General features: G+C 35.9%; 1 protein-coding gene across 1 annotated transcript in view; it reads left to right on the plus strand.

Moving 5' to 3' along the window:
• The window catches only part of LOC123525180 (uncharacterized), a 65,091-nt gene extending 39,164 nt beyond the window's left edge, over positions 1-25,927 (plus strand). Inside the window, exons 7-14 of the mRNA XM_053539643.1 lie at positions 4,826-4,949; positions 5,836-5,967; positions 11,403-11,547; positions 14,086-14,177; positions 15,364-15,615; positions 21,660-21,710; positions 25,395-25,454; positions 25,812-25,927. Of these exons, the coding sequence (XP_053395618.1) occupies positions 4,826-4,949; positions 5,836-5,967; positions 11,403-11,547; positions 14,086-14,177; positions 15,364-15,615; positions 21,660-21,710; positions 25,395-25,454; positions 25,812-25,927 (972 nt within the window). The remainder of the gene's footprint in view (positions 1-4,825; positions 4,950-5,835; positions 5,968-11,402; positions 11,548-14,085; positions 14,178-15,363; positions 15,616-21,659; positions 21,711-25,394; positions 25,455-25,811) is intronic.
• Positions 25,928-26,452: the final 525 nt, after the last annotated feature.

Genomic DNA, 26,452 nt, shown 5'->3' on the forward strand with positions numbered 1-26,452 from the left:
GATAGAGACTGTATTTTTCAATTGATCTTCTTGTTTTTGTCAGAATGATTGCCTTGATAAAATCTAGGTCAATTTAGAATATGGGTCATCTGGGGTCAAAAACTAAGTCACTAGGTCATATCTAAGAAAATACTTGTTTAAACTCAAGAAACCACATTTTTGGTCTGATCTTAATGAAAATTGGCCAGAATATTTGTTTCCATGAAATCACAAGGTCAAACATGTTTACACTGTTAGGGTGTGTTTCTCAGGTGAGCGACCTGGGGCCATCTTGGCCCTCTTGTTTTATGGACTTAGAAAAACAAAAGAATTACAATAATTACTAAACAACCACAAAATTAAAATTCCATTTGCAAATACAGGTGCTAGTGTAAAGAAATTTGCTGTGACGGGCGTATATTGTGACATTCTGGCACTCTTGTTTGTTACTAGTGTACTATACAGTTTGCATATGCAGTCCTGTGCACGCCTGATCTCCTGAAACCATGCATACAATTTAATGAAACTTCACACAAGTGATCAGTACCAACCCTAGTTGTTCATGGTGCATGTTATGTTCTTTAAGAAAAAATTCTGCATAGTTACGGGACTTTGTTTTTGTTTTTATATACATAGTCTGCATGTGCAATCTTGAGCATGCCTAAACTCCCGAACCCTTTCACACAATTTAATGAAACTTCACACAAGTGATCAGTACCAATCCTTGTTGTGCATGGTGCGTGTTACGTTCTTTTAGATAAATATTTTGCCGAGTTATTAGACTTTGTTTTTTGTTACTATGCTATATACATAGAGTCTGCATATGCAATCTTGTGCGCACCTAATCTCCTGAACCATTGCACACAATTTAATGAAACTTCACACAAGTGATCAGTACCACCTTTCTTGTGCATGATGCATGTTAGGTTCTTTCAAAAAAATATTCTGCAGAGTTATGGGACTTTGTTTCATGTTACTTTAGAGTCTGTATACATACAGTCCACATAATTATGCAATCTTGTGTGCGTCAAATTGCAATGTACTGTGTCAGTGTGTGTGGGGGGAAGGTGGTGGTGGGGGTGGGTACATTCATCACCTTCAGTGATTGGTCTAGTTTGATTCAATTTTTGCGAACATTAAGATTTTTAAAAAATCTGAATCTCGGGGAAGAAAATGAGCCACAATAGTAAATACTGTGTAAAAGCATAATTATAACTTTGTGTGATAGATGCAGAGGTCTTCGATCTTTTGGCTTTAAGTTCAACCGCAAACATTCAAAAAGTGGACAAAAATGTTGTCTCCAGTCCATCTGTGCTAGTATCAGAGGTTCAGACCTCGGTGATTACCGGTAGCAAGCCTAATGACAGATATTCCAATTCTAAGGAACCAGACAAATGTTTATAGAACAATAAGTGTATTTTGCAGCAAAAATTGATTATACTCAATTTGCTTTTGCTCATCTCTCAAGGAAACAAGACTGTTGATACAAAATATGAGATTGAAGTTTGATTGGTTATACTACTGTTTTAGTAAATTCCCAACTTTGGTGTTAAACACAGTGATTTTTCCCAGTTTGCCTGGACAAGGACCATTTCCCAAAATGGGTAAAAAACACTGATTATCATACTTGATCAAACTTAAAGGAAAGTATCATTGTCATCACAATTCTAGAATTAACAAAGAAAGGTATAGGAGAGCATACTTGCTTATTTTAGGGTAAGATCGAAGTATCTGTAACAGAATGAACACTAGATACTGTATTTTCATGATTTTGTGTTCATAAGTGAAAGATAAGTTGATTTTACAGGTAAAACAAACAAATTTTCTTTTTCAGCCAAATGTTATCTATATTGCTAACATCATGATTTTAGCACAACATGATTACTTCATAATGTTCATGTAAAAGAAGTGAAATAATTCTATGAGATTTATACATTTCTGTCATTTACATTTCAGTATGAAAGTGCATACATTTTTATGTTCAAGCAGTAATTATGTCTCCCCAATAGGTAGGGGAGACATATTGTTTTTGCCTTTGCCGTCTGTCCGTCCGTCCGTCCTTCCGCATTAAGCTTGTCCGGCTTTCACAGGTCAAACTGCTGGCCGGATTTCAAGGAAACTTCACAGGAGGGCTCAGTACCAGCATGTTCCGCTTTGCTGCACAAAATGACTGCCAGAGCTAAAAATAGAACAAGAGGGCCAAGATGGCCCTAGGTCACTCACCAGAGTAACGCACTACAACAGTGTAAACATGTTTGTCCTAGTGACCCAGTTTTTGACACCACATGACCCTGTTTCAAACTCCTCTGAAACTTCAAATAGATAAAAACTCTGACCAAGTTTCATGAAGATTGGAGCAAAAATGTGGCCGCTAGAGTGTAAACAAGATTTTTCTTCTATTTGGCCTAATGACCTAGTTTTTACCTAGCTTTGTGATCGCCCTGTGTCCCGCGTCGGCGGCGTCAACAATTTGACTGTTAACACTCTAGAGGTCCCAATTTTGGCACAATGTTAATGAAACTTGGTCAGAGTGTTACCCTCAATAAAATCTAGGACGAGTTCGATATTGGGTCATCTGGGGTCAAAAACTAGGTCACAAGGTCAAATCAAAGGATAAGCTTGTTAACACTAGAGGTCACATTTTTGGCCCAATCTTAATGAAACTTGGTCAGAATGTTACCCTCAATAAAATCTTGGACGAGTTCGATATTGGGTCATCTGGGGTCAAAACTATGTCACCGTGTCAAATCAAAGGAAAAGCTTGTTAACACTCCAGAGCTCACAATTTGGGGCCGATCTTAATTAAACTTGGTCAGAATGTTACCCTCAATAAAGTCTTGGACGAGTTTGATATTGGGTCATCCAGGGTGAAAAACCAGGTCACCAGGTCAAATCAAAGCTTGTTAATACTGTAAAGGCCACATTTATAACTGTATCTTCATGAAACTTGGTCTGAATGTTAATTTTGATGATCTTTAGGTCAGGTTGGAATATGGGTAATGTAGGATCAAAAACTAGGTCACCAGGTCGAATCGAAGGAAAAGCTAGTTTACACTGTAGAGGCCACACTTATGACCATATCTTAATGAAACTTGGTCAGAATGTTAATCTTGATTTTAGGTCAATAGGTCAGGTGAGCGATACAGGGCCTTCATGGCCCTCTTGTTTTACTCAGCTGGACCAAATTTTTATTTAACCCATCCGAAATTTCATGGAGACAAATATTCTGACGAATTTTCATAAAGATTGGACCAAAAATTTGGCCTGATTGTAAACAAGCATTTTCTTTGATTTGACCTGGTGACCTAGTTTTTGACCCCAGATGACCCATATTCAAATTTTACGTAGATTTCATCAAACAAACATTCTGACCAATTCTCATGAGTTTCAAACTTAAAATGTGGTCTCGAGTGTTAACAAGATTTTCCTTTGATCTGGCCTAGTGACTAAGTTTTTGACCCCACATGACCCACATTCAAACTTGGCCTAAAGATCATCTAGATAAACATTCTGACCAATTCTCGTGAGTTTCAAACTTGATTTGTGGTCTCTAGTGTGTTAACAAGATTTTCCTTTGATCTGGCCTAGTGACCTAGATTTTGACCCCACATAACCCAGATTCGAACTTGGCCTAAAGATCATCAAGGCAAACATTCTGACCAAGTTTCATGAAGATAGGGTCATAAATGTGGCCTCTAGAATGTCAACAAGATTTTCCTTTGATTTGACCGGGTGACCTAGTTTTTTACCCCACATGACCCAGTTTTAAACTTGACCTATAGATCATCTAGATAAACATTCTGACCAATTCTCATGAGTTTCAAACTTCAATTATGGTCTCTAGAGTGTTAACAAGATTTTCCTTTGATCTGGCCTAGTGACCTGGATTTTGACCCCACATGACCCAGATTCGAACTTAGCCTAAAGATTGTCAAGATAAATATTCTGACCAAGTTTCATGAAAATAGGTTAATAAATGTGGAGTCTAGAGTGTTAACAAGTTTTTCCTCTGATTTGACTGGGTGACCTAGTTATTGACCCCACAACCCAGATTCGAACTTGGCCTAAAGATTATCAAGATAAACATTCTGACAAAGTTTCAAGAAGATAGGGTAATAAATGTGGCCTGTAGAGTGTTAACAAGATTTTCCTTTGATCTGGCCTACTGACTTAGTTTTTGAACCCTCATGACCCAGTTTCAAACTTGACCTAGAGATCATCAAGACAAATATTCTGACCAAGTTTCATAAAGATTGGGCCATAACTGTGGCCTCTAGATTGTTAACAAGGCAAATGTTGACGCACGACTGACGCCGCTGGACAATGACCGGTCACAATAGCTCACCTTGAGCACTTCGTCACACTTCTGGCCTGATTTTGACGAAACACCACAGGAGTGATCAGTACCAAGCGTAGTTGTGCATATCGCAGGCACGTTCCGCTTCCCTGCACAAAGTGGCCACCACAGCTGAAATAGAAAAGTCTTGTCTGGCTTTCACAGATCAAACCTCTGGCCGGAATTCGTCACAGGTGTGTAAGAAAACTGTGTAGTAAAACACTTCGGCATTAGTGAAAACCGACCCCCACCCCTCTCCCCCTCAACTCCCATCAGTTACACACACACCAAGCAGAAAGCTGTTGGGATTGAGCTTGTGTATGTGTTCCCTCCCTGTCCATCCATTTACCATTCTTTTTTTTCAAACAAATACCTTCTCCTAAATTCTACTTTGATAGTCATCTTTCACAGTGTTCAAAGAAATCCATTCCATTCAGAACTTTGATTGATATTTTCCCTAATATATATGTGTACTAATAAAGCAACACTTTTCTTGTCTTGTGTTTCTAGACTGACTTGGAAGATGTTGTTCTGCTAGATCCTGACTTTTTAGGACCTGATTCCATTCAGTTGATGAAATCTGAACTACTTACATCTCTAAGAGAATATAAGACTGTCATTGTAATGGAAAATGGTAAAAAAAAAGTTACATTTTATTGAACTAATTACTTTTTAAACAGCCATACATTCATAAATCTGAGATTGTAAAATCTAGCTACCACAAGCCAAATGTAATGATAGTATCCAAAATGTATTTAGTCAAATTGAAATATTCAGTCACTTTCACCACCATAATTATGATGATATGCTGCATGCAAGAGACCCCTAGCTCAAAACATACTGTATTTGTTTTCAAATAGAAGTGTGTAAACGTCTTGAACAGGATATGTGCAGAAGAAATCAGTAATTTTTACTTTAGGAAAAGCAATAAGCAGTTTAAGCTCACCAGCAGCTGGACATTTATCTCTTTAAAATGTTCAGCAAAGTTTAATTGCTAGTGTAAGCTTTAGACAATATTTTTGCGTAGACTAGTTGGTACATTTAAGGTTTTAATATCTAAACACAAATATTTGATAAATGTGCAATATTTCTTCCAACTACCTATCTGTTCATTACATGTTATACTGTACTGTCCCATCTAAACGGATACGTAAACTATTCTAAAAAAAGTTAACCCGCTTTAAAAATGAATTCCATTTGCGAGGAAATAAAGATAACATGAAATTTCAGCACTGGGACATTATCGCAAATAAATCAAAACAAAGATATGTAAAAGTTCTTTAAAAATGAGTTTGAGTTTTTAAGGCATTGAACTGGCCTCTTTATTCAGTCTTTTTTCTGCAGTTCAATGTGTATAGCAGTAAATTGACAATTGTTTTGTAGAGTGATATTTATATTTTATATGCTGTTTAATTTTCATGTGATACAACCCTTTCTTTTTATGATGTGATGTTGTTTGAATTTTTTTCTCTCATAATGTGGGTCTAACTGTTAAGTATATTGATCTGGATTTTTTTCAGAGCCAGATGTAACAACAGTAGTATCCAAGGATGTGGTGAAACCAGAACAGATACATTTGCAGATAATTGAAAAAAATGAATACTCATCTGCTGCTGTTGTGAACACAACTTTTTTGGATATCAATGAAATAAGTAATTAGGCATTCTTTTGGTCATCAGACTTTATTTATGATTGAATAGATACATTGATGCTAATCGACCTGTGACCAACAACAACTATGTATACATTAATCTGATACATCTTCCAAAGCAGTCATTGAATACAGAGTAAAAAATCATTCTATTATCACAGTTCCCCAGTTAATAAAGTCACTAAAACATCTGTCTCAGTAAAGCATAGTTAATCATACTTTGATGAATATATCCTATTTGTTGTATTTGTAAAAACAAATGGATGATTCTCAACTCAACAGTAACAGAGTAATAACTGATCGATTTTAACATTGATAGTCTGTCTGATTTTATGTCCAGTCTAGTCCATTATTTTCACACTGTAGGAATTACATGAAACTTAAGTGGAAATTCTTGGTCAGATGACACATAGAACCCATGCATGAATTGCGCCAGTCCACGGTCAAATCACAACTGATTCTCAAACTTTTGATCTTTGGTTTTTGTTTCTTATTCGTGCCTTCTAAAATGCTTAAAGGATATTTGTGAAATTATGTCTTCCCATTTCATGTAAGCCATGTTGCATTATATATTATAGAAGTAATGGCCTCTTGATTATTTGTCATTAAAACTACATTATTATATGTGTAAAAAATCTCTGCAGAGATTCTTGTCCATGCTTCATTCCCAAAATTCCTGTCAAGATTTCAGTGAAACATCACAGGACCAATTGATATAAAGCCAAGTTGTGTATATCTTTTGCATGTTGTGTACAAAATCTCTGCAGAGATTCTTGTCCATGCTTCATTCCCAAAATTCCTGTCAAGATTTCATTGAAACATCACAGGACCAATTGATATAAAGCCAAGTTGTGTATATCTTTTGCATGTTAAACTCAGATTTTTTTTTGAGTTGTGGCCCCGTAATGATCATTTTTGAATGAAGCTTTTGTGAACTATTTCTTTATGCTGTATGTGGGATTTGAATGAAACTTCAAGGGAATAATCTGTTTAGTTATGTTTATATTACTTTTTGTGGTTGCATGGTTTTTATGCACCCCAAAGGGGAACACAATTGGTCGCTGCTTCATCCGTACATGTGTAGCTGCAATCGTTTGTCCTGCAATTCTTGTCTGGAATATTTTTCAGCAACCACTGGCTGGAACTGAGGGACACTTCATAGGAAGCTTCTGTCCCAAGAGGAGATGTGCATGTTGTCTTCTTGTTTCAGTCCAATGATTTTTAACTTGAGTTTTTGCCCTTTGATTATTCAACATTAGTAAACTATAGCAACATTCTTTTCGATAGTGTTTCTCAGCAACTGTTGGCTGGAATTCAGCAAAAAATTCGAAGGAAGCATCACTCATAAAAGTAGATGCGCATATATATGTTCTGGTCAGATAATTTGTCACTTGAGTTATTGCGCTTTAATTATTCAACATTAGTATACTATAGCACAGGATGTAGTTATTACAGAAGTGGTTTCTAATTCGCACTGCAAAATTGAAGAAATCCAGACATTTACAGATAATGTTCACAGTTTCTTTCCCCACTTTGATTACATGACGGGGAAAGTGTAAGAAAAATAGGTATCCTGTTCATCTCTTCTCTGAGGGCTGTTAAAAGTAATGTAGACTTATTCTCTAGCTTTTAGATACTTTAATGAACAAAACAAGAAAAATATCACAATTCGCAATCTTCCTACTAACGTCCCTGCAAATTTGATATGATTATGATCATACAGTCAGAAGTTATGATTCCTTGAATCCACTTACACGAAATGGACGTATGATGATAATATTCCAACAAAGTTAACAATGTCTACTTCAGCGAGATACTTTCATTAAATTTACTTTAATTTATATTTGTAAATTTCTTTGATTTATTCTGAGAAACAATACTTATTAAAGTCATCATCAGTTGTTCGGTTAGAATATTGAAAAAGTATGAACACTTACGCCACCCTTACAGAAGAATAAGGCCTGCTGCGTACTCTTGCTTTGTACATACAGCGTATATGATGCGTACATGATGTGTACTGAAATCAAGGGCTTTAAATAGTACGCAGGATATACACCGCACATACACCGATAGTACGTTTGTAGTACACTTTTGACATGCAAATGAGCTCTGCCGCATACTACTTGCTGCGTACATGCTGTGGACTACATAGTACACAGGATGTACGCTGGAGGAATTTAGTATGCGGGAAATAGTACGCAGCAAGTACGCAGCACATACACTTTTCACATGCAAATTAGCCTGCGGTGTACTACCCCTGCTGCGTACATGCTGTGTACTCCTGCGGCGTACATGCTGTGTACTCCTGCGGCGTACATGCTGTGTACTCTTGTGGCGAAACTGCTGTGATAATGTAAGTTCCTTACCCCACCAACTTTCGTATGCAAATGATGATCATTTGGACAGAAAAAAGATAAGTGACATGCATCAATAAGTCATACATGTGATAAGTTCAGAATCCCAAAACTGGAGGTTTGCCATTTTTCAGCTGGAGTTGGGGTCTCAAAACTGGAGGTTTTTTATCGACATAAATTAAGCGCGCGGACACATAACTTAGAGGCAAAATCCAACATTTTTGGCCACACAATAATGTATATAAGTCTACACCAGAAGAAACAATCCTCATAACTCTTGATCTGAATTTTGACAGAGTTATGCCACTTTTTAACTTCATTTTTTTTGTTAAAGTTTTATATAATGTCTAATATCTCTGTTACATACAAAGCTATTGCCTGTTATGCCCCTTTTACTGGCAAAGCTTTAATTCAGAGTCAATCACAGAAAAGTTGAGCATGCTATCTTACAGAAGCTCCCTTTTGTCATGTTTGTTCTAACTTTAAACTTTCTTAACAGATTAAATTTGTAGAAACAAAGTCTCAATTTAGGTCTGAAATGAAGGTGAACATGCATTAACATTATTCTACTTATTATAAGTATTTACCCTTACCAAAATAATGTAGATTGATGTTATCAAATAAATTATTATGCTTTTCTTCATCCACTTTTCAATGAAATAAATCAATTTTTGTAGCATGTAATTTGGTAAACATTTGAAGAAAATGGCGTAACTGCATCAAGGGGAAACAACTTTAATACAACTAAATATAAGTGTTATGATTTATTATAGACGATGTGTGCGTAGTATGTATTTATTTTGATTAAAATCTATCTGAGAACAATCTAGGACTGGAATTATATAAGCATTTATACACTTTTACGTCCGTAAAAAGTAGCGCACCAAAAAATTTTAGATTGATTTTTTCCAAGCGAGCACAATTAGCCAAAAACATTCTGAAAATATACGAGCGGCAAATCCGATGAACAACTTTTAATTTGGTGAGGCCTTAATGAGTTAACATAATGAGCATTAAAGCCTTTATAAAACATGATAGAATGGTGTTTTGCTTAAGAGTATTCAAATAACAGTGAGAGCTATTAATTCTTCTCATTCGAGCGCTGTTGAGGCATTATCTTGGTAATTATTTCATGTATTACAAGATGTAATGCAACGAAGTTCAAATAAGGCTTTTCAATTATCCAAGTTAGAAAGCTCCAGGATTAATTCAAAATAAAAAAGAATATATTTTTACACTGCATGCAAGGTGCAGCTCAGAAATCACTAAGATGTAAGCTTCACAAATGAACATTGCAAACAGTTTGGCAAATTTTCATTGTTCAGAATACCGGTAATCTGAACTATTCTATGCTATTAAGATAAAAGTTACTCGGAAATCAAGTTCTTGCTTCCAAAAAAAAAAGAAAAAATGTACAAATCCTTCCTGCATGAAGTGTACTTCAGACTTTTACCTAAAAAAATTCAAAGTATAAACACCAAAAGAAAATGAACAAGTCCCTCCCGCGTATATGAAGTTTACTTCAGACTTTAACTTATAAAAAAAAAAACTAAGTATAAATGCCAAAAGAAATTGTACAAGTCTTTCCCGCGTATATGAAGTGTACTGCACAAATTTCAAAGTATCTGTGGTGTACATGCAGTGTACTATTTTCTTGTACAAGTCCCTACTGCGTACATGCAGTGTACTCCTTAAATTTTCAGAGTCTGTGCTGCGTACTTGAAGTGTACTAGTGACCTCCTGCGTACATGCTGTGTACTCGTCGAAATAGTACGCGGCATGCGGTGTATGTAAAATGTACTCCTCTGGCGTACTACTGTGTTCGCTGCATATACACCACAGAGGCTTGCTTCTGTAAGGGCAAGTATCTCAAACAAGGTGTGTAAGGTTAGTAGTTCGTCTTTATCCAAGGCATCATAGGTTGATTTTAACATTGAATCGTGGATTTTTTGTTTATTCCCTTGACCTTCGTTGGCTTATAGCAAGTTTGGGCCTTTTGCGAATCGTTTGTGTCACTTGAAGATCAGATGACAGAACATTGCTGTGGCGTCTGCTTCATTAATCTATAAATTTCAGTTGGTGTTTGCCAAAATCTCTACATAACTTAACAACTGTTCAAATACCTTTGCGAGTCGATGGCCACATTACCTGCATTATAACCAGCAATACTCACTTAGTTTAAACATTGTTTAGTCCTGCCTCCCACGTCCGAATGACAATATATTTTCACTGCATGTCACCTTGAGGTGTTGCTGCACTTTGGCGTATTTTCTGGTAAACAAGTAAACCATCAGTGCAAACGTTATCGGTCAAATTCAAATCATTACAGATGAAAAATGTTCTAGGCACTTTAACCATCAGCAAAAATGTTACAAAAAATAGATGACCAAATTACACAGAGATTGCAAATTATAATGAAATATTACACATTGCATTATAGACAACAGACGGCGTTTTACAGCAAGTCTATGTTATTTTTTAACAGCCTTCGTAAATGTTCTAAAGGACATATTTATAAAACCTGAGTTTAATGTTTCTCTCATCAAAATAAAGTGCAGAACCCATGTACCATTAATGCCAGCAACACAAATGTTATTTAATTAATGATCATGCTTTATTATTACACAGTTTATAAGAGTTTGTTTTGCATAAATCATATCTGCAAATATAATTACTAAATGTTTCATATTTATGTTATTCTGGTTTCTAAAAAAACACTGAAAATAATACATGCAAATGATATTATCTACATAAGAGTTGTACTTTTACAAATATTTGGTAATTTCATGGTTTGTTAGATTAAATCCTAACGAACAGATAACATTGTCATTTATCTTGTCTTCAAACTTTGAAATCCATAAATTCATATCCTCACGAAACAGCATTTTTGTCAAAACTGAAATTTCATGCCCACAAAATTGAATGATATCTCACACTGAACAAAACCTTAAGGTTCGAGGGTTTTGAAGTTGTTGCCATGTTCTTGTGAAAAGGTTGGATGTTTTGTGTACATGTTTTGAATGTTCACATATACAAATTTTATTCTTTTTTTTTTACAGAAACATATACATTGTATTTGCAGTTGTTACAGAACAAGATAGACTGTGTGAGAGGGCAATTCTAGACAGTCCTGTTGTTAATGAATCTTCTTCAGATCTTAATTACACCCAGCAGCCATTGTCTCTTGTAGAGAGGGAAAAGTTTGAAATGTCTTTATCGGACACAAAGTAAGTGTAATAATTACAATAGAAAAAAAAATATTTCGTAAGTGTTTGTATATATCAATGTTTATCTGAGGATCCATTGTAAACTTTGATAAGTCTGAAACAAATGTTTTTATTTGATTTCTTTGTTACCAGGCCACTTCTTCAATAGATGTCCTTCGTCTGATTTTTTTTCAAGCTTGGTAGGAAGGATCTTATCAGATTTAGCTGCACATGTTTCCAGGATTTTCCGCATTTTCAACTGATTTTAAATGGAGCAGTGGGACTTAGAACTTACTGCTGTTTCAGTAGTTGTAAGTTCATGAACTTAAGTTTCAGGTTGAGCTGTCCATCTTGTGTCAACAGTTTTACTTTCTTTGCTTCTGAAACTTCTGGTCAAAATTACACCAGACTTGGACTTTAACATTATGGCATGGACTCCTTTTAAATATTTTCCAGTAGTTTCACTTGACTGCATTTCGGGACTATACTAGAGCTAAAAATATGAATACCAGTGTTGGCTTTAAACAACTTCTCATGAACCCTTTCATAGATCTTCATCAGACTTCATCAGAAGCATTCTTTGACTGATGTTTCTAAAGCTCATTATCCACCCCTGAAAGTCGAGGCATATAGTTTTAGCTTTGTCTGTTCATCCATCCATCCTCCTGTGCAGAGCTATACCAAAGACAATCTTGAATGGAGTATTTGAATAAAAACTTGTTAGATGGTGAAGGAAGAATGCCACCCTGCAAATTCTAGACAGATTGCCAAAGGAAGACAAGACTTACATGGGTGAAAGTTTTCAAGTTTCTCAGACTGCATGCAAACTTTTTAGCTCACCTGTCACAAAGTGACAAGGTGAGCTTTTGTGATCCCGTGGCGTCCGTCCGTCCGTTCGTGCGTGCGTAAACTTTTGCTTGTGACCACTCTAGAGGTCACATTTTTCATGGGATCTTTATGAAAGTTGGTCAGAATGTTCATCTTGATGATATCTAGGTCAAGTTTGAAACTGGGTCACGTGCGGTCAAAAACTAGGTCAGTAGGTCTAAAAATAGAAAAACCTTGTGACCTCTCTAGAGGCCATATTTTTCATGAGATCTTCATGAAAATTGGTCAGAATGTTCACCTTGATGATATCTAGGTCAAGTTCGAAACTGGGTTACGTGGGGTTAAAAACTAGGTCAGTAGGTCTAAAAATAGAAAAACCTTGTGACGTCTCTAGAGGCCATATTTCTCAATGGATTTTCATGAAAATTGGTCAGAATGTTCACCTTGATGATATCTAGGTCAAGTTCGAAACTGGGTCACGTGGGGTCAAAAACTAGGTCAGTAGGTCTAAAAATGGAAAAACCTTGTGACCTCTCTAGAGGCCATATTTCTCAAGAGATCTTCTTGAAAATTGGTCAGAATGTTCACCTTGATGATATCTAGGTCAAGTTCGAAACTGGGTTATGTGCGGTCAAAAACTAGGTCAGTAGGTCTGAAAATAGAAAAACTTTGTGACCTCTCTAGAGGCCATATTTTTCATGGGATCTTTATGAAAATTAGTCAGAATGCTCACCTTGATGATATTTAGGTCAAGTTCGAAACTGGTTCACATGCGGTCAATAACTAGGTCAGTAGATCTCAAAATAGAAAAACCTTGTGACCTCTCTAGAGGCCATATTTTTCAAGAGATCTTCATGAAAATTGGTCAGAAAGTTTACCTTGATGATATCTAGGTCAAGTTCAATACTGGGACACGTGCGGTCAAAAACTAGGTCAGTAGGTCTAAAAATAGAAAAACCTTGTGACGTCTCTAGAGGCCATATTTCTCAATGGATCTTCATGAAAATTGGTGAGAATGTTCAGCTTGATGATACCTAGGTCAGGTTCTTAACTGGGTCATGTGTGGTCAAAAACTAGGTCAGTAGGTCGAAAAATAGAAAAACCTTGTGACCTCTCTAGAGGCCATATTTTTCATGAGATCTTCAGGAAAATTGGTGAGAATGTTCACCTTGATGATATCTAGGTCAAGTTCAAAAGTGGGTCCAAGCCTTCAGAAACTAGGTCATTAGGTCAAATAATAGAAAAACCTTGTGACCTCTCTAGAGGTCATATTTTTCAATGGATCTTCATGAAAATTGGTCAGAATTTTTTATCTTGATGATATCTAGGTCACATGTGCTCAAAAACTAGGTCACTATGTCAAATAATAGAAATAACGACGTCATACTCAGTTCAACACTGGGTCATGTGGGGATAGGTGAGCGATTCAGGACCATCATGGTCCTCTTGTTAATTCATCTCTCTTGCTGCAAACTTTTTAATTCATCTCTCTTTCTGCAAACATTTTCCTAACCACTATTTTACTATATTTCTTTAAAAGAGGATATTGACCTATTTGTTTTTGTTGGAAAACTAAGAGGTAGTGAACACTCATTTAAACCCCTGATACATCTTCCTTGGTCACTGGGTCGTCATGACATTAAATTTTGTAAAACATGTTTTGTTTACAATTGAAAACAGTTCAGGTATGTAAAAAGGTCATAAAAATTTACTGTAACTGTATTTTTACAGTTTGCTTGATGCAGAGAAGTGTCACAGCTTGATGCACAGAATTTGGCAAAGTCAGAAATACTGTGATGAGATTCAGGCATCAAGACTTCCAGGTAAAATAAATATTGTTAAAGAAATAAGTGTTACTGCTGTTTACCGTCACATTTATGTTCGTGGGCCATCATAAATTGACAATAAGCAGTGGTAACACACTTGTTATTAATATTGTAGCCTGAATACAACATGTGGTACAACATGGAAGAAAGTATTCAGGCAACATTTTTATAGTTGTATGCATTTTTAATAATGCACACATTTTGTGTCTCCAACAAGCAGGTAAATCTATTATTTGCAAGAAATTGGTTGCAACTAATATAAGATAAGCAAGACTTGAATGAAGTAACAGTATGGTACATGCAATGTTTCAAGAAGTGAATAATTTATACCATGGGGTAAAAGAAACATAGATACTTTCTTTCTGTTAGGTCTGTGCATACTGTTTTTAGCTCAACTATATGAAGTATATAGAGAGCTATCCTTTGTTTAGGATTTCTCTATTAAAACTGGAGTTTAAATGCCCTTGGGTTAGTCAGAAATATGCATAAAGGACCTAATTACCAATCTCACAAAAGTATTTGACTTAAGATGGTTACATTGTACGATTGCTATTATAATTCAGCATGTGATGTTGTACATCAGGGGTTTAAAATTGGGATTTCACTCATCCATCAGAAGTTATTTTGAGATTGTGCCAGCAGTTTCAGACAAGTAGCTTTTCAAAGTTTTCCATAAAGCAAAATAGGCAAACCTGTAGGTCTGCCCCCTGGTGGACAAGTTTTTTAATGAAACAAAATGATTTGACTTTCTTACCTGATCTCTTACACTTGTCAGTGTAGCTCACATTACTCAGGTGAGCGATCCAGGGTCATCATGACCCTCTTGTTTATATTTTTCACTGGGAAACATGCATAAATTGTCGTCCTTGTCATTTCTGTGCTTATTCTTGTATTCACATTTTTTTCTGCTTGATTTATTTTTGCAGTCATCTTAAAATAACCTAAATATTTAGCTATGTATATACAGATGGTGTCTTCAGTTGCAAATTGTGTAAAAGCTGTACAAGAAACTGATTAAATGTTTAGTTATAGATGCAGCAGAATCTGTTTAAACATGTCTCTCTGCCAACCAGCTCCCTCCACAAAGCATTCAAAATAGCAAGTTGCAACTTTTAAGGTAATTTTAAAGTGATTTGCAATTTAAGACTTACTTGAGCGCCTGTGTATATATGTTCTGATTTAGAGCCAGAATTTTCAAAGAATACAGAGAAAAAGGAACGCACTGTCAAACGGACCAAGAGACTGTTGAAAGTAATGGCTGACACAACTACTGGTAGTTCTGATTTGGAACTGAACTGGGAGGTCATCAAGTACACAGAGGAGATAACAAATCCTTGTAAACTACTGTCGCCTTTTAGTAAGGGTAGCAACAGTTGTGATGAGAAAATAGAAGCTGTTGAAAAATTAGAAAAGTATGGGAGTGCAGACATGTATGGTAAGTAAGCAGTGAAATTACCCTTTTATAAGGTTTGACAAAATTAGAAGAATGCTTAAGTATCCTGTAAAATCATTAATATGATCCCCTTTGAAGAAAAGGGGGTCATTGTCTGTTAGTTGGTTGGTTCCCGATCAGTACCAAGAGAATTCTTATGTCTACATTGGTCAGACTTCATAGGATGATTGCATGTGGTCAGCAAATGAGCCCTATTGTTTCAGGTGTCAGTAGGTCAAAGGTCAAGGTCACAATGGCCTTTAGACCGAAACTTGTTTCTGCTCAATAGCTACAGTCATCAGACTTCATAGGATGATTGCCTGTGGACAGTAAATGAGCCCTATTGTTTTAGGGATCAGTAGGTAATAGATTAAGGTCACAGTGACTTCAAGACTGAAAACAGTTTTCATTTATAGCTAAAGAAGGTTTGTGTGTATTGTTATTGAACTTCATAGAAATATTCTCTGTGGTCAACATGTGACCCCTTATATTTTTGGGATCAGTAGGTTAAGTTGAGGTCAGGGTGATGAAGAAATTGAAAACAGTTTCATATCAATATCTGGACCACTTCTGGACTTACATCCATCAAATTTCGTAGGATGATTGCCTTTGAACAGGAAATGATATGTACAACCCCCTTTTATGTGTGGGGTCAGTACCTCAGGGCTTGTTAAAGTGACCTTGAGACAGTTTCTGATTAATTACTGGAGATGCTTTGGTCTGTGGCCTTCAAACTTCAGAGTTGCCTGTAGTCAGTAGATGACTCCTGGTCACTTAGGTCAAGGTCACATTTGGAGGTCAAAGGTCAAATAATTTAACTTTTGTCTGCTCCATGTTTTCTAAACCACTTAAATGAATTTCATAAAACAAGCAACAAATATTTACTTCATCAAGATCATGTGCAGACAGCAAACACTAGGTTCAAGGTCAAGGTCACACTTAGAGATCAAAGATCAAATAGCTCAAATTTGTGTCTGTTACATAATTTTTAAAATTCTTTAATGTATTTCATAAAATTAGCATCACTTGTTTACCTTATCCAGGTGACATGTAGAGTGACACCAGGTCACTAGGTTCAAGGTCAGCCTTACACTTGAAAGGCAAAGGTTATGATCACAACTTTTTTCCTTATATCAGAGGGGTGTTTGGGGGTATTAATCGCTTTTAGTGATGGCTCTAGTTTTGGGAAAACTAAAATTGTGGGCTGTTAATAATTTCACAGTAAGAAAAAGTGCCTGAAATACTTGTAGGTGACATTGAAGTTGTTCTAAATGAACGTGTCTGCCATAAGGTGAGAATATGTGTTATGTGCTAATATTCATTAAGCAGCAATAGAGTTTCAGTTCTCTTTTGCACACTTGTTAGCTTGACTATACGAGGTATATAGAGAGCTATCCTACTCAAGCATTCCCGTCAGCATCCAAATTTGGTTTAAGTGCAATTTCACATTATCTCTGTAATTACTCAGTGGAGGTATGACACAATGGCCATAACTCTGACACCAGTGTTTCATGAATAGTATTTAAAATTTTGGTTAAGTTTTTATGCACTTACATTTTATTCCTAGGGTCAGAATTTATGTTTGCGTACTGGCTAAATGCAGTTGAAAATTTCAATTTGCAAGTTGAGATTTCATGGTTTTAAGTAGACTGATCAGTACATGTAATTGGCCATTTATATGGCTCTTCTTTAGTCAGAAAATCAGGGTTATTTCAGTGTATTTTGTCTTTTTCAGTATCTTTGTATTTAACAGAAGTTTACATTCAGTACATGCCTCAAATGTATGTCTATTAATCAGTTGGCAAGTTCCCATAGCAATATTGTTAATATTTACCACATGTTCTTGGTACTTTGGTACTCTGTAATTAAAAACTATTTATAAGAGTTGCCTAAGTTTTTGACTTGGGTCATTGGATTCCCTAGTAGACGTAGTTCTCTACCATGTTTGTTCAAATCATGCCCCTGGGGTCAAAATTGGCCCCACCAGTGGTTCACTGGTTAGCCCCTACTGGTTGAAAACCAGTTTCGGGGACTATAGAAATGCGCTTTTCCATCCATCCGTCATTCCGAGCACACGGTACATTAGGTGGTAGGAGGTGTGGCCTAGGACAAAAGAATCCTTTGTATTCATTCCGTAACCACTTAATTCTTTTGTTCCTTAAGTGGTCATTCTATTGGTTTCAAACAATGGAATGACCACCTAATACATGAGTCGTATGGGTGTCCGTCTGCAATTTCGTGTCCAGTCAATAACTTTGTCATTCATTAAGGGATTTTAATATTACTTGGCACAAACATTCCCATGATGTGACGACGTGTCGTGTGCAAAATCCGGACCCCTAGCTCAAAGATCAAGGTCACAATTGGAGGTCAAATGTCAACAGGGCTTTTTTCCTGTCCGGTCCATAACTCTCCCATCCATGAAGGGATTTAAAGATCACTTGGCACAATTGTTCCTCATAATAAGACAATGTGTCATGCACAACTTTCAGAACCCTAGCTCAAAGGTCAAGGTCACACTTAGAAATCAAATGTTAACATGGCATGAACAGGGTCTGTTTCGTGTCCGGTCCATAACTCTGTCATCCATTAAGGGATTTTAATATCACTTGGCACAAATGTTCCCCATGATGAGACGACTTGTCATGTGCAAATCCCGGACCCCTTGCTCAAAGGTCAAGGTCACAATTGGGGGTCAAATGTCAACAGGGCTTTTTTCCTGTCCGGTCCATAACTCTGCCATCTATGGAGGGATTTTGATATTATTTGGCACAAATGTTTCCCATGATGAGATAACGTGTCTTGCACAAAACCCGGACCCCTAGCTTAAAGGTCAAGGTCACAGTTGGAGGTCAAAGGTCAATTCGGTTTTTTTCCTGTCCGTTCTAGATCTCTGTCATCCATCAAGGGATTACAATATTACTTGGCATAAATGTTCCCATTGATGAGACGACGTGTCATACATAGCACCTAGAACCCTAGCTTAAAGAACAAGGTCACACTTTGAGATCAAAGGTCAATAGGATTTTTTTCCTGTCCAGTCTATAACTATGTCATGCAAAACAGGATTTGAATATCAGTTGGCACAAATATTCCCCTGGATGAGACAACATGTTGTGCGCAAAACCCGGGCCCTAGGTCTAAGGTCAAGGTCATACTTGGAGGTCAAAAGTCAAATTTAAGAATGACTTTGTCCGGAGCATTTCTTCTTTATGCATTGAGGGATTTTGATGTAACTTAGCACAAGTGTTCACCACAATGAGACGGATTGTCATGCGCAAGAACCAGGTCCCTAGGTCTAAGGTCAAGGTCATACATAGAGGTCAAAGGTCAAATTCAAGAATGACTGTCTGGAGCATTTCTTCTTCATGCATGGAGGGATTTTGATGTAACTTGGCACAAATGTTCACCACTATGAGGCACCACCCTTTTTTTAGAATTACGTCCCTTTGTTGTTACTATAAATAGATTATATTGTAACTTTTTTATTACTGGCCGTAGGGAAAAATCGAGACCACTTTTCTGTGGTACAACATGCATATTACATCCAATTTTTAGGTGTATTTTGTATGGTGACCTGTCTCTACCTGGTAAAGAGCTCCTTGTCGACTTACATTATATAGAATTTTTTTTTAAGGATTAATTTCCCTTTGTTGTTAATAGGAATAATTTATATGATATCTTTTTTATACTTGGCCAAGCCTACACCAGGAGAAACAATCCCCATAACTCTGATTTGAATTTTGACAGAATAATGCCCCTTTTTAACTTAGAGTTTTCGGTTAAAGTTTTTGATAAAGTCAAATATCTCTGTTACTATCAAAGCTATTGACTTGAAACTTAAAATACATATTTACTATCAAAGTCTACACCAGGAGAAACAATCCCCATAACTCTGATTTGAACTTTGACAGAATTATGCCCCTTTTAACTTAGATTTTTTTTGTTAAAATTTTTGATAAAAGTCAAATATCTCTGTTTCTATTAAAGCTTTTGACTTGAAACTCAAAATACTTATTTACCATTAAAGTCTACACCAGGAGACACAATTCTCATAACTATAATTTGAATTTTAACAGAGTTATGCCCCATTTTAACTTGGATTTTTTTTTACTGGCAAAACTCAAATTCAGAGTCAAGCACTGAGAAAAGTCGAGCGCGCTGTCTTATGGAGAGCTCTTGTTCTATTAACAAAGAGTGATTTACAAGGTCAAACGCTTTGGTTAGATCCAGAAATATAGTGCCAACAGAAGAGTTATTATTAATGGCATTAATCCAATCATCAATTATGTTTGTTAGTGCAGTTTCATAGGAGTGATTTGCTCGAAAGCCTGATTGTTTGGAATGCAGAAGATGATAAGTTTCCAAGAAATCCTTTATTTGATTTGATACATGCTTTTCAATAAGCTTAGATAATATTGGAATTATTGATATTGGTCTATAGTTAGATTTGTCAGATTTTGAATGCTTTTTATACGCCCGAAGGGACGTATTATGTTATGAAGCTGGTGTCTGTCTGTCTGTCCGTTAGCAATTTCTTGTCCGCTCTGTAACTCTTGAACCCCTTGAAGGATTTCAAGAAAACTTTACACAAATATTCCCCTGGATGAGACAACATGTTGTGCGCAAAACCCGGGCCCTAGGTCTAAGGTCAAGGTCATACTTGGAGGTCAAAAGTCAAATTTAAGAATGACTTTGTCCGGAGCATTTCTTCTTTATGCATTGAGGGATTTTGATGTAACTTAGCACAAGTGTTCACCACAATGAGACGGATTGTCATGCGCAAGAACCAGGTCCCTAGGTCTAAGGTCAAGGTCATACATAGAGGTCAAAGGTCAAATTCAAGAATGACTGTCTGGAGCATTTCTTCTTCATGCATGGAAGGATTTTGATGTAACTTGGCACAAATGTTCACCACCATGAGGCACCACCCTTTTTTTAGAATTACGTCCCTTTGTTGTTACTATAAATAGATTATATTGTAACTTTTTTATTACTGGCCGTAGGGAAAAATCGAGACCACTTTTCTGTGGTACAACATGCATATTACATCCAATTTTTAGGTGTATTTTGTATGGTGACCTGTCTCTACCTGGTAAAGAGCTCCTTGTCGACTTACATTATATAGATTTTTTTTTAAGGATTAATTTCCCTTTGTTGTTAATAGGAATAATTTATATGATATCTTTTTTATACTTGGCCAAAAAAATCCATATGAAAACAACTGTAGGTCTTTGTATATGCAAATTTTAATCCAAGAGCTTTGTTATAACATATTGTATATTTAGTACAATATTGTTTATACATCATTGGGAGATATCAGTTCATTATGTTATACTGCAGTAGAGAAAATTAGGTGCCTTCCAGTAGGGGACTTTGTATTGCATGGCAATACTTCATTCATTTGTTTTATATAGACTTTTATAGGAAAAATATTAAAACTCTTCTTCTCTGATACCGCAAGGCCAAGAACATGGATATTTGGCTTGTAGTATTGTGTAGTGGTCCTCTGACAAATTTGTACAAATCATGCCTCTGGATTCAAAATTGGCCCCGTGTTTTACATAGACCTGTATAGAAAAACACTTCTAAAATCTCTTCTTGTCTAAAATCTTGAGCCCTGGAGCTTAGGTATTTGGCTTGAAACACTGAAACAAATGATTGATTTCAGATCAGTGACTTAGGGCTACTATTGCCCTCTTGTTACTAGTAATTACATGCTAATATTTTGATACTCTTTGAGTCTTTCTCTCTATCTGTTTTATTACTCAATGGATTTGATTCAAATTTAAATTAGTTGTTCTGCATTGTCACCCTCATTCTATATCATAAGGCCCTTTTTCACTAGCCAGCATTGAAATAGTTAAACCCACCATCTTTGACAGCTCTTGCTCATTTTACATTTTTACTTTACATATAAAGTTACCAATCTATTGTGTGTTGAATTATAATATTCAGTCAGAAATGAGGGCTAGTGATAAATACTTGTAATATATTTCAAAATTTCATTTAGTCTATTTTCACTAAAAGTTTGTTTGCAATTTCAGATTGGCAAGATGAAAACATTTCGCTTGAAGTTTGTAAAGACAAGAATATGGGTATTATTTATCTTCTACTCACATTCACATTGTCTTATAGGGAGGTCTCAGGGAAGTAGACCTTTGTTGACTGTCCATCTGTTCAGCCAGCCAGACTTGTATTAATGTAACAAGATAAACCTGGAAAGCTACTTTAATAGAAGTTGAGCTCACAGATCTTTTCAGATAGTTTCACTTCATTAAGAGTATACAATAGCTACAAATCCCCTTTCCACAGCCCCTGATGGCCCTTAAATGGATATTAACCACACTGTTTTTATGCTTAAAACTTCTATTTTTTTGCCCATTTTTGTCATGCACAAGGACAAAAGCATATACAAGCATGTAGATTCTCATGAACACATGCTTTTTGTGACCATTTTTTACCAAACCTTAAAAGCTTCAGAAAAATACAGTTTTTGTTTTTAATAAAATATATCCTGAAATCTAATAAAAATCATATAGTCCTGTCAATTCAATTTTATCTTTACCATCAGTATAACTAAATGTTCTTTATTTTGGTAATATGTTTGTTGATAAAGAAATTTCTGAATGTCGCCATTTTGTTTGTTTGTCAATAAATGTTATGTCATAATGCACATGCAGTTTCACAGAGCTTAAATAAGATGCTAAGAACTGTCATTTCTTCATGTTTCTATGAATATTTGACATATAAGTAAAAAGTAAAGTAAATGTTTTATGCAAGAATAGTGATAACACACATTTCTTTATTGAAACAACATTAAATTTTGCAGAATCCCTGGAGCTCACAACAACCAATTCCTGGGATTCCACTGATGTTGTGACATGAAAAAAAATGTGTTAACCCTCCAGAAATCTGGCTAAAAATGGACCTTTCAGAATTACAACTAATGCTGTGTTAAAAAAGTCTCGAAGACGGAATGTTGAAAATCCTTTTAAATGATTTCTTTGCACCATTATTAGATTTTTATGACTTATAATGTTTTCATGTATTGTAGTGGTTCAGCCTTCTTATCAAAGGGGCTAACAGTATTGAAGTGAAATAGTTTTTAACAATGTTCTTTACATAAGTTGAGAAACTTGGCTTAAATGTACACCATAATGAGACATGTCATGTGCAAGACCCAGACCCCTAGCTCCAAGGTCAAAGTCACACTTTAGAGGTCAAAGGTTAGCAGAATGATGTCCAGTTCATAACTCTGCCATTCATCAAGGGATTTTGAAATTACATGGTGTAAATGTTCCCCATAAGGAGACGACTTGTCATGCGCAAGATCCAGACACCTAGCTCTAACGTCAAGGTCACACAGAGGTTAAAGTTTAACATGGTTTGTTTCTTGTCTGGTCCATAACTCTGCCATCCATGAAGGGATTTTAAAATTACTTGGCATAAATGTTCCCTACAATGAGTTGACATGCCATGATGAGTAAAACCCAGACCCTAGCTCAATAGTCAAGGTCAGTAAGTAAGTAAGTAACGACTTTATTTAAAGTGGATAACATATACGGAATTGGATACATTTTTCAAAACCGATTAACAATATTTTCCACTGTATACAATGAATAACTATGTACAGAACATCAAACATACATGTAATAAACAATAAACAGATATAACAAACCTGAAAGGAGAACATTATGATATGGAAAGAAGCAAAAGGTAGAAACACATACTTGCTGAGAGCTGTTCTCTAAATATGATGATAACCATTTAACAGAGATTTCACTGAACTAATACAGGTTTAAATTTTAGCTCGACTTTTCGAAGAAAATGTAGAGCTATTGCACTCGCGTCGGCGTCACCGTCAAAGTCTACACCAGGAGAAACAATCCCCATAACTCTGATTTGAACTTTGACCGAATTATGTCCCTTTTAACTTAGATTTTTTTTGTTAAAATTTTTGATAAAAGTCAAATATCTCTGTTTCTATTAAAGCTTTTGACTTGAAACTCAAAATACTTATTTACCATTAAAGTCTACACCAGGAGACACAATTCTCATAACTATAATTTGAATTTTAACAGAGTTATGCCCCATTTTAACTTGGATTTTTTTTTACTGGCAAAACTCAAATTCAGAGTCAAGCACTGAGAAAAGTCGAGCGCGCTGTCTTATGGAGAGCTCTTGTTTTATTAACAAAGAGTGATTTACAAGGTCAAACGCTTTGGTTAGATCCAGAAATATAGTGCCAACAGAAGAGTTATTATTAATGGCATTAATCCAGTCATCAATTATGTTTGTTAGTGCAGTTTCATAGGAGTGATTTGCTCGAAAGCCTGATTGTTTGGAATGCAGAAGATGATAAGTTTCCAAGAAATCCTTTATTTGATTTGATACATGCTTTTCAATAAGCTTAGATAATATTGGAATTATTGATATTGGTGTATAGTTAGATTTGTCAGATTTTGAATGCTTTTTATACGCCCGAAGGGACGTATTATGTTATGAAGCTGGTGTCTGTCTGTCTGTCCGTTAGCAATTTCTTGTCCGCTCTGTAACTCTTGAACCCCTTGAAGGATTTCAAGAAAACTTTACACAAATGTTCACCACACCGAGACGATGTGCGGAGCGCATGTTTTGAATGTCTCGCTTCAAGGTCAAGGACACACTTAGGAGTCAAAGGTCATATCAGTTTGTTTCGTGTCCGCTCTGTAACTCTTGAACCTCTTGAAGGATTTCAAAGAAACTTTACACAAATGTTCACGACACCAAGAGGACGTGCAGAGCGCATGTTCCGGATGACTTGCTTCAAGGTCAAGGTCACACTTAAGGGTCAAAGGTCATATATGACTTTGCTTTGTGTATATTGCTCTGCATTGCAGTGCTCTTGTTTTTATTTGGCAGATCTCTTTTTTGTACTTACAATAATTTTTTTTTGAATAACTTCCCTTTTATGTTACTATATTTTATGAAACTTTTTTATAATTGGCCGTAGGGAAAAACCGAGACCACTTTTCTGTGGTACAACATGGATGGTACCTCCAATTTTTAGGTGTATTTTTACATACCTGTACCTGATAAAGATTTTTTTGTAGACTTTAAATATATTTTTTTTCTGGACTTAGATTTGTTTTTAGAAGTTTTCCTTTCGTTGTTCCAGTCCTTTGGGGCTACAACAGTCAAGTTCTTAAAATTTGCTCCCATCCTATGATGTATATTGCGTATATTGCCCCGCTTGGCGGTGCTCTTGTTATAAATTGGTGTTATTTTGGCTGTTTTAAACTTGTCTGGAAATTTGCACTGTGTTAAACTTGGGCTAATTATCTTTGTGAAAGGTTGAGCTATTATTTGATGACTTATCTTTAATATTCTTAATATTCTGGAGCCTATGTCATCTAACCCAGACATCAGTTAGAAGTCAAAGGTTAACATGGTCTTTTTCTTGTCTGGTCCATAACTCTGCCATTTATTACGGGATTTGAAAATAATTTGACATAAATGTTAACCATATTTAGGTGTGTCGCACTTATGACCCGGGTCTCTCAGGTCAAGGGCACAAAATGATTCATACCTAAACTATTCTGGCATATTTTGCACAGACAACTGTAGCATTCTTGGGCACGGTTTTGGGGGCATTTGTAACTAATAGTGACAACTCATGTTACAACTAAAAGGAACTGTCGGAGATGTAAATTGATTCATACTCTTGGAAGGCTTGTCCATAGTAATATCACAAGGACTTCTTTGATATATATATAATTGTGTAATCTTTCTACTTCCAGTCAGTGTAGAGGAGGACAGATGTTTAAAGCAAAAAAAGAAAACAAATGTTACTGTGCAAGGTATGAGTATGTCTGTTGTATAATGTATGTAGGTTTAGGATTTGAGTATTAAGGACAATCAACCCACATTACAACTTTGTATTTACCCAATTCTCTTTTCTCTTCTTTTCTAAAACTATGTCAGCACTGCAATTTTAACTTGCTTGAAGAATTGTTGTAGCTGCAGGATGTGTTCAAATGAGATCCTGTAGAAGAGGTTAGTTACTACGAACATCAGCATGTCTAATTTCAAATATGGTAGACAATACAAGAAATTTGAGTGTGATGTGGAGTACAATGCTGTCTAAACACTTCCAGCAGTTTTCAGGTAAAAATAACTCTGTAGTAATTATTGTTTACCTAAATTGCATATTTAAGTTTCAGAAACACAGGGTAACCAGATATTCTCAGATCCACTAGGAGACTTTATGGCCCTACGCTCTAAGAAAACAACACTAATGCTCATGAATCCAAAAGGTACTTTATTTTCCTAGCTGATTTATGTCACCTCATCAGGGTGTACAGTTGGAATGTTCATTGTCTGTTAATGTGTCTGTTTGAGGCAAAATTATAACTATATAATTATACAGTGCTCCCTCTCTACAACAACACCCTTTGGAAGATGGAAAATTTGGTTGTTATTCGGAGGGAGTTGTTGTAGAGAGGTAAAATAAAGAACAATTAGCATATTTTGGAGTCGGTAGCAAGTGTTGTTGTTCAGAGGGCCGCTGTAGAGAGGGAGCACTGCACAGAGCAATAGGGAGTGATAGTTTCATTCCATTTAGCTTGTCACCAAAATTAATAATAGAACATATCAATGGAACTTAATACTTCTTTAACATAAAAAAAAAATCAGAATGTCTTTCCAACTTACAGCAGATTATGGATATTGCAGTAACTTGAAAATACAAATGTATACAAGACACAAGGTGCTATAATGCTTTGTGATTTATTGATAACAGATAATGAAATTGTGCTTGTTATTATCCCTCATTGAAACAGAGGGATTTTTAGCTTTC

The sequence above is a fragment of the Mercenaria mercenaria genome, chromosome 3 (genome assembly GCF_021730395.1).
Source record: "Mercenaria mercenaria strain notata chromosome 3, MADL_Memer_1, whole genome shotgun sequence".
Lineage (NCBI taxonomy): Eukaryota > Metazoa > Mollusca > Bivalvia > Venerida > Veneridae > Mercenaria > Mercenaria mercenaria.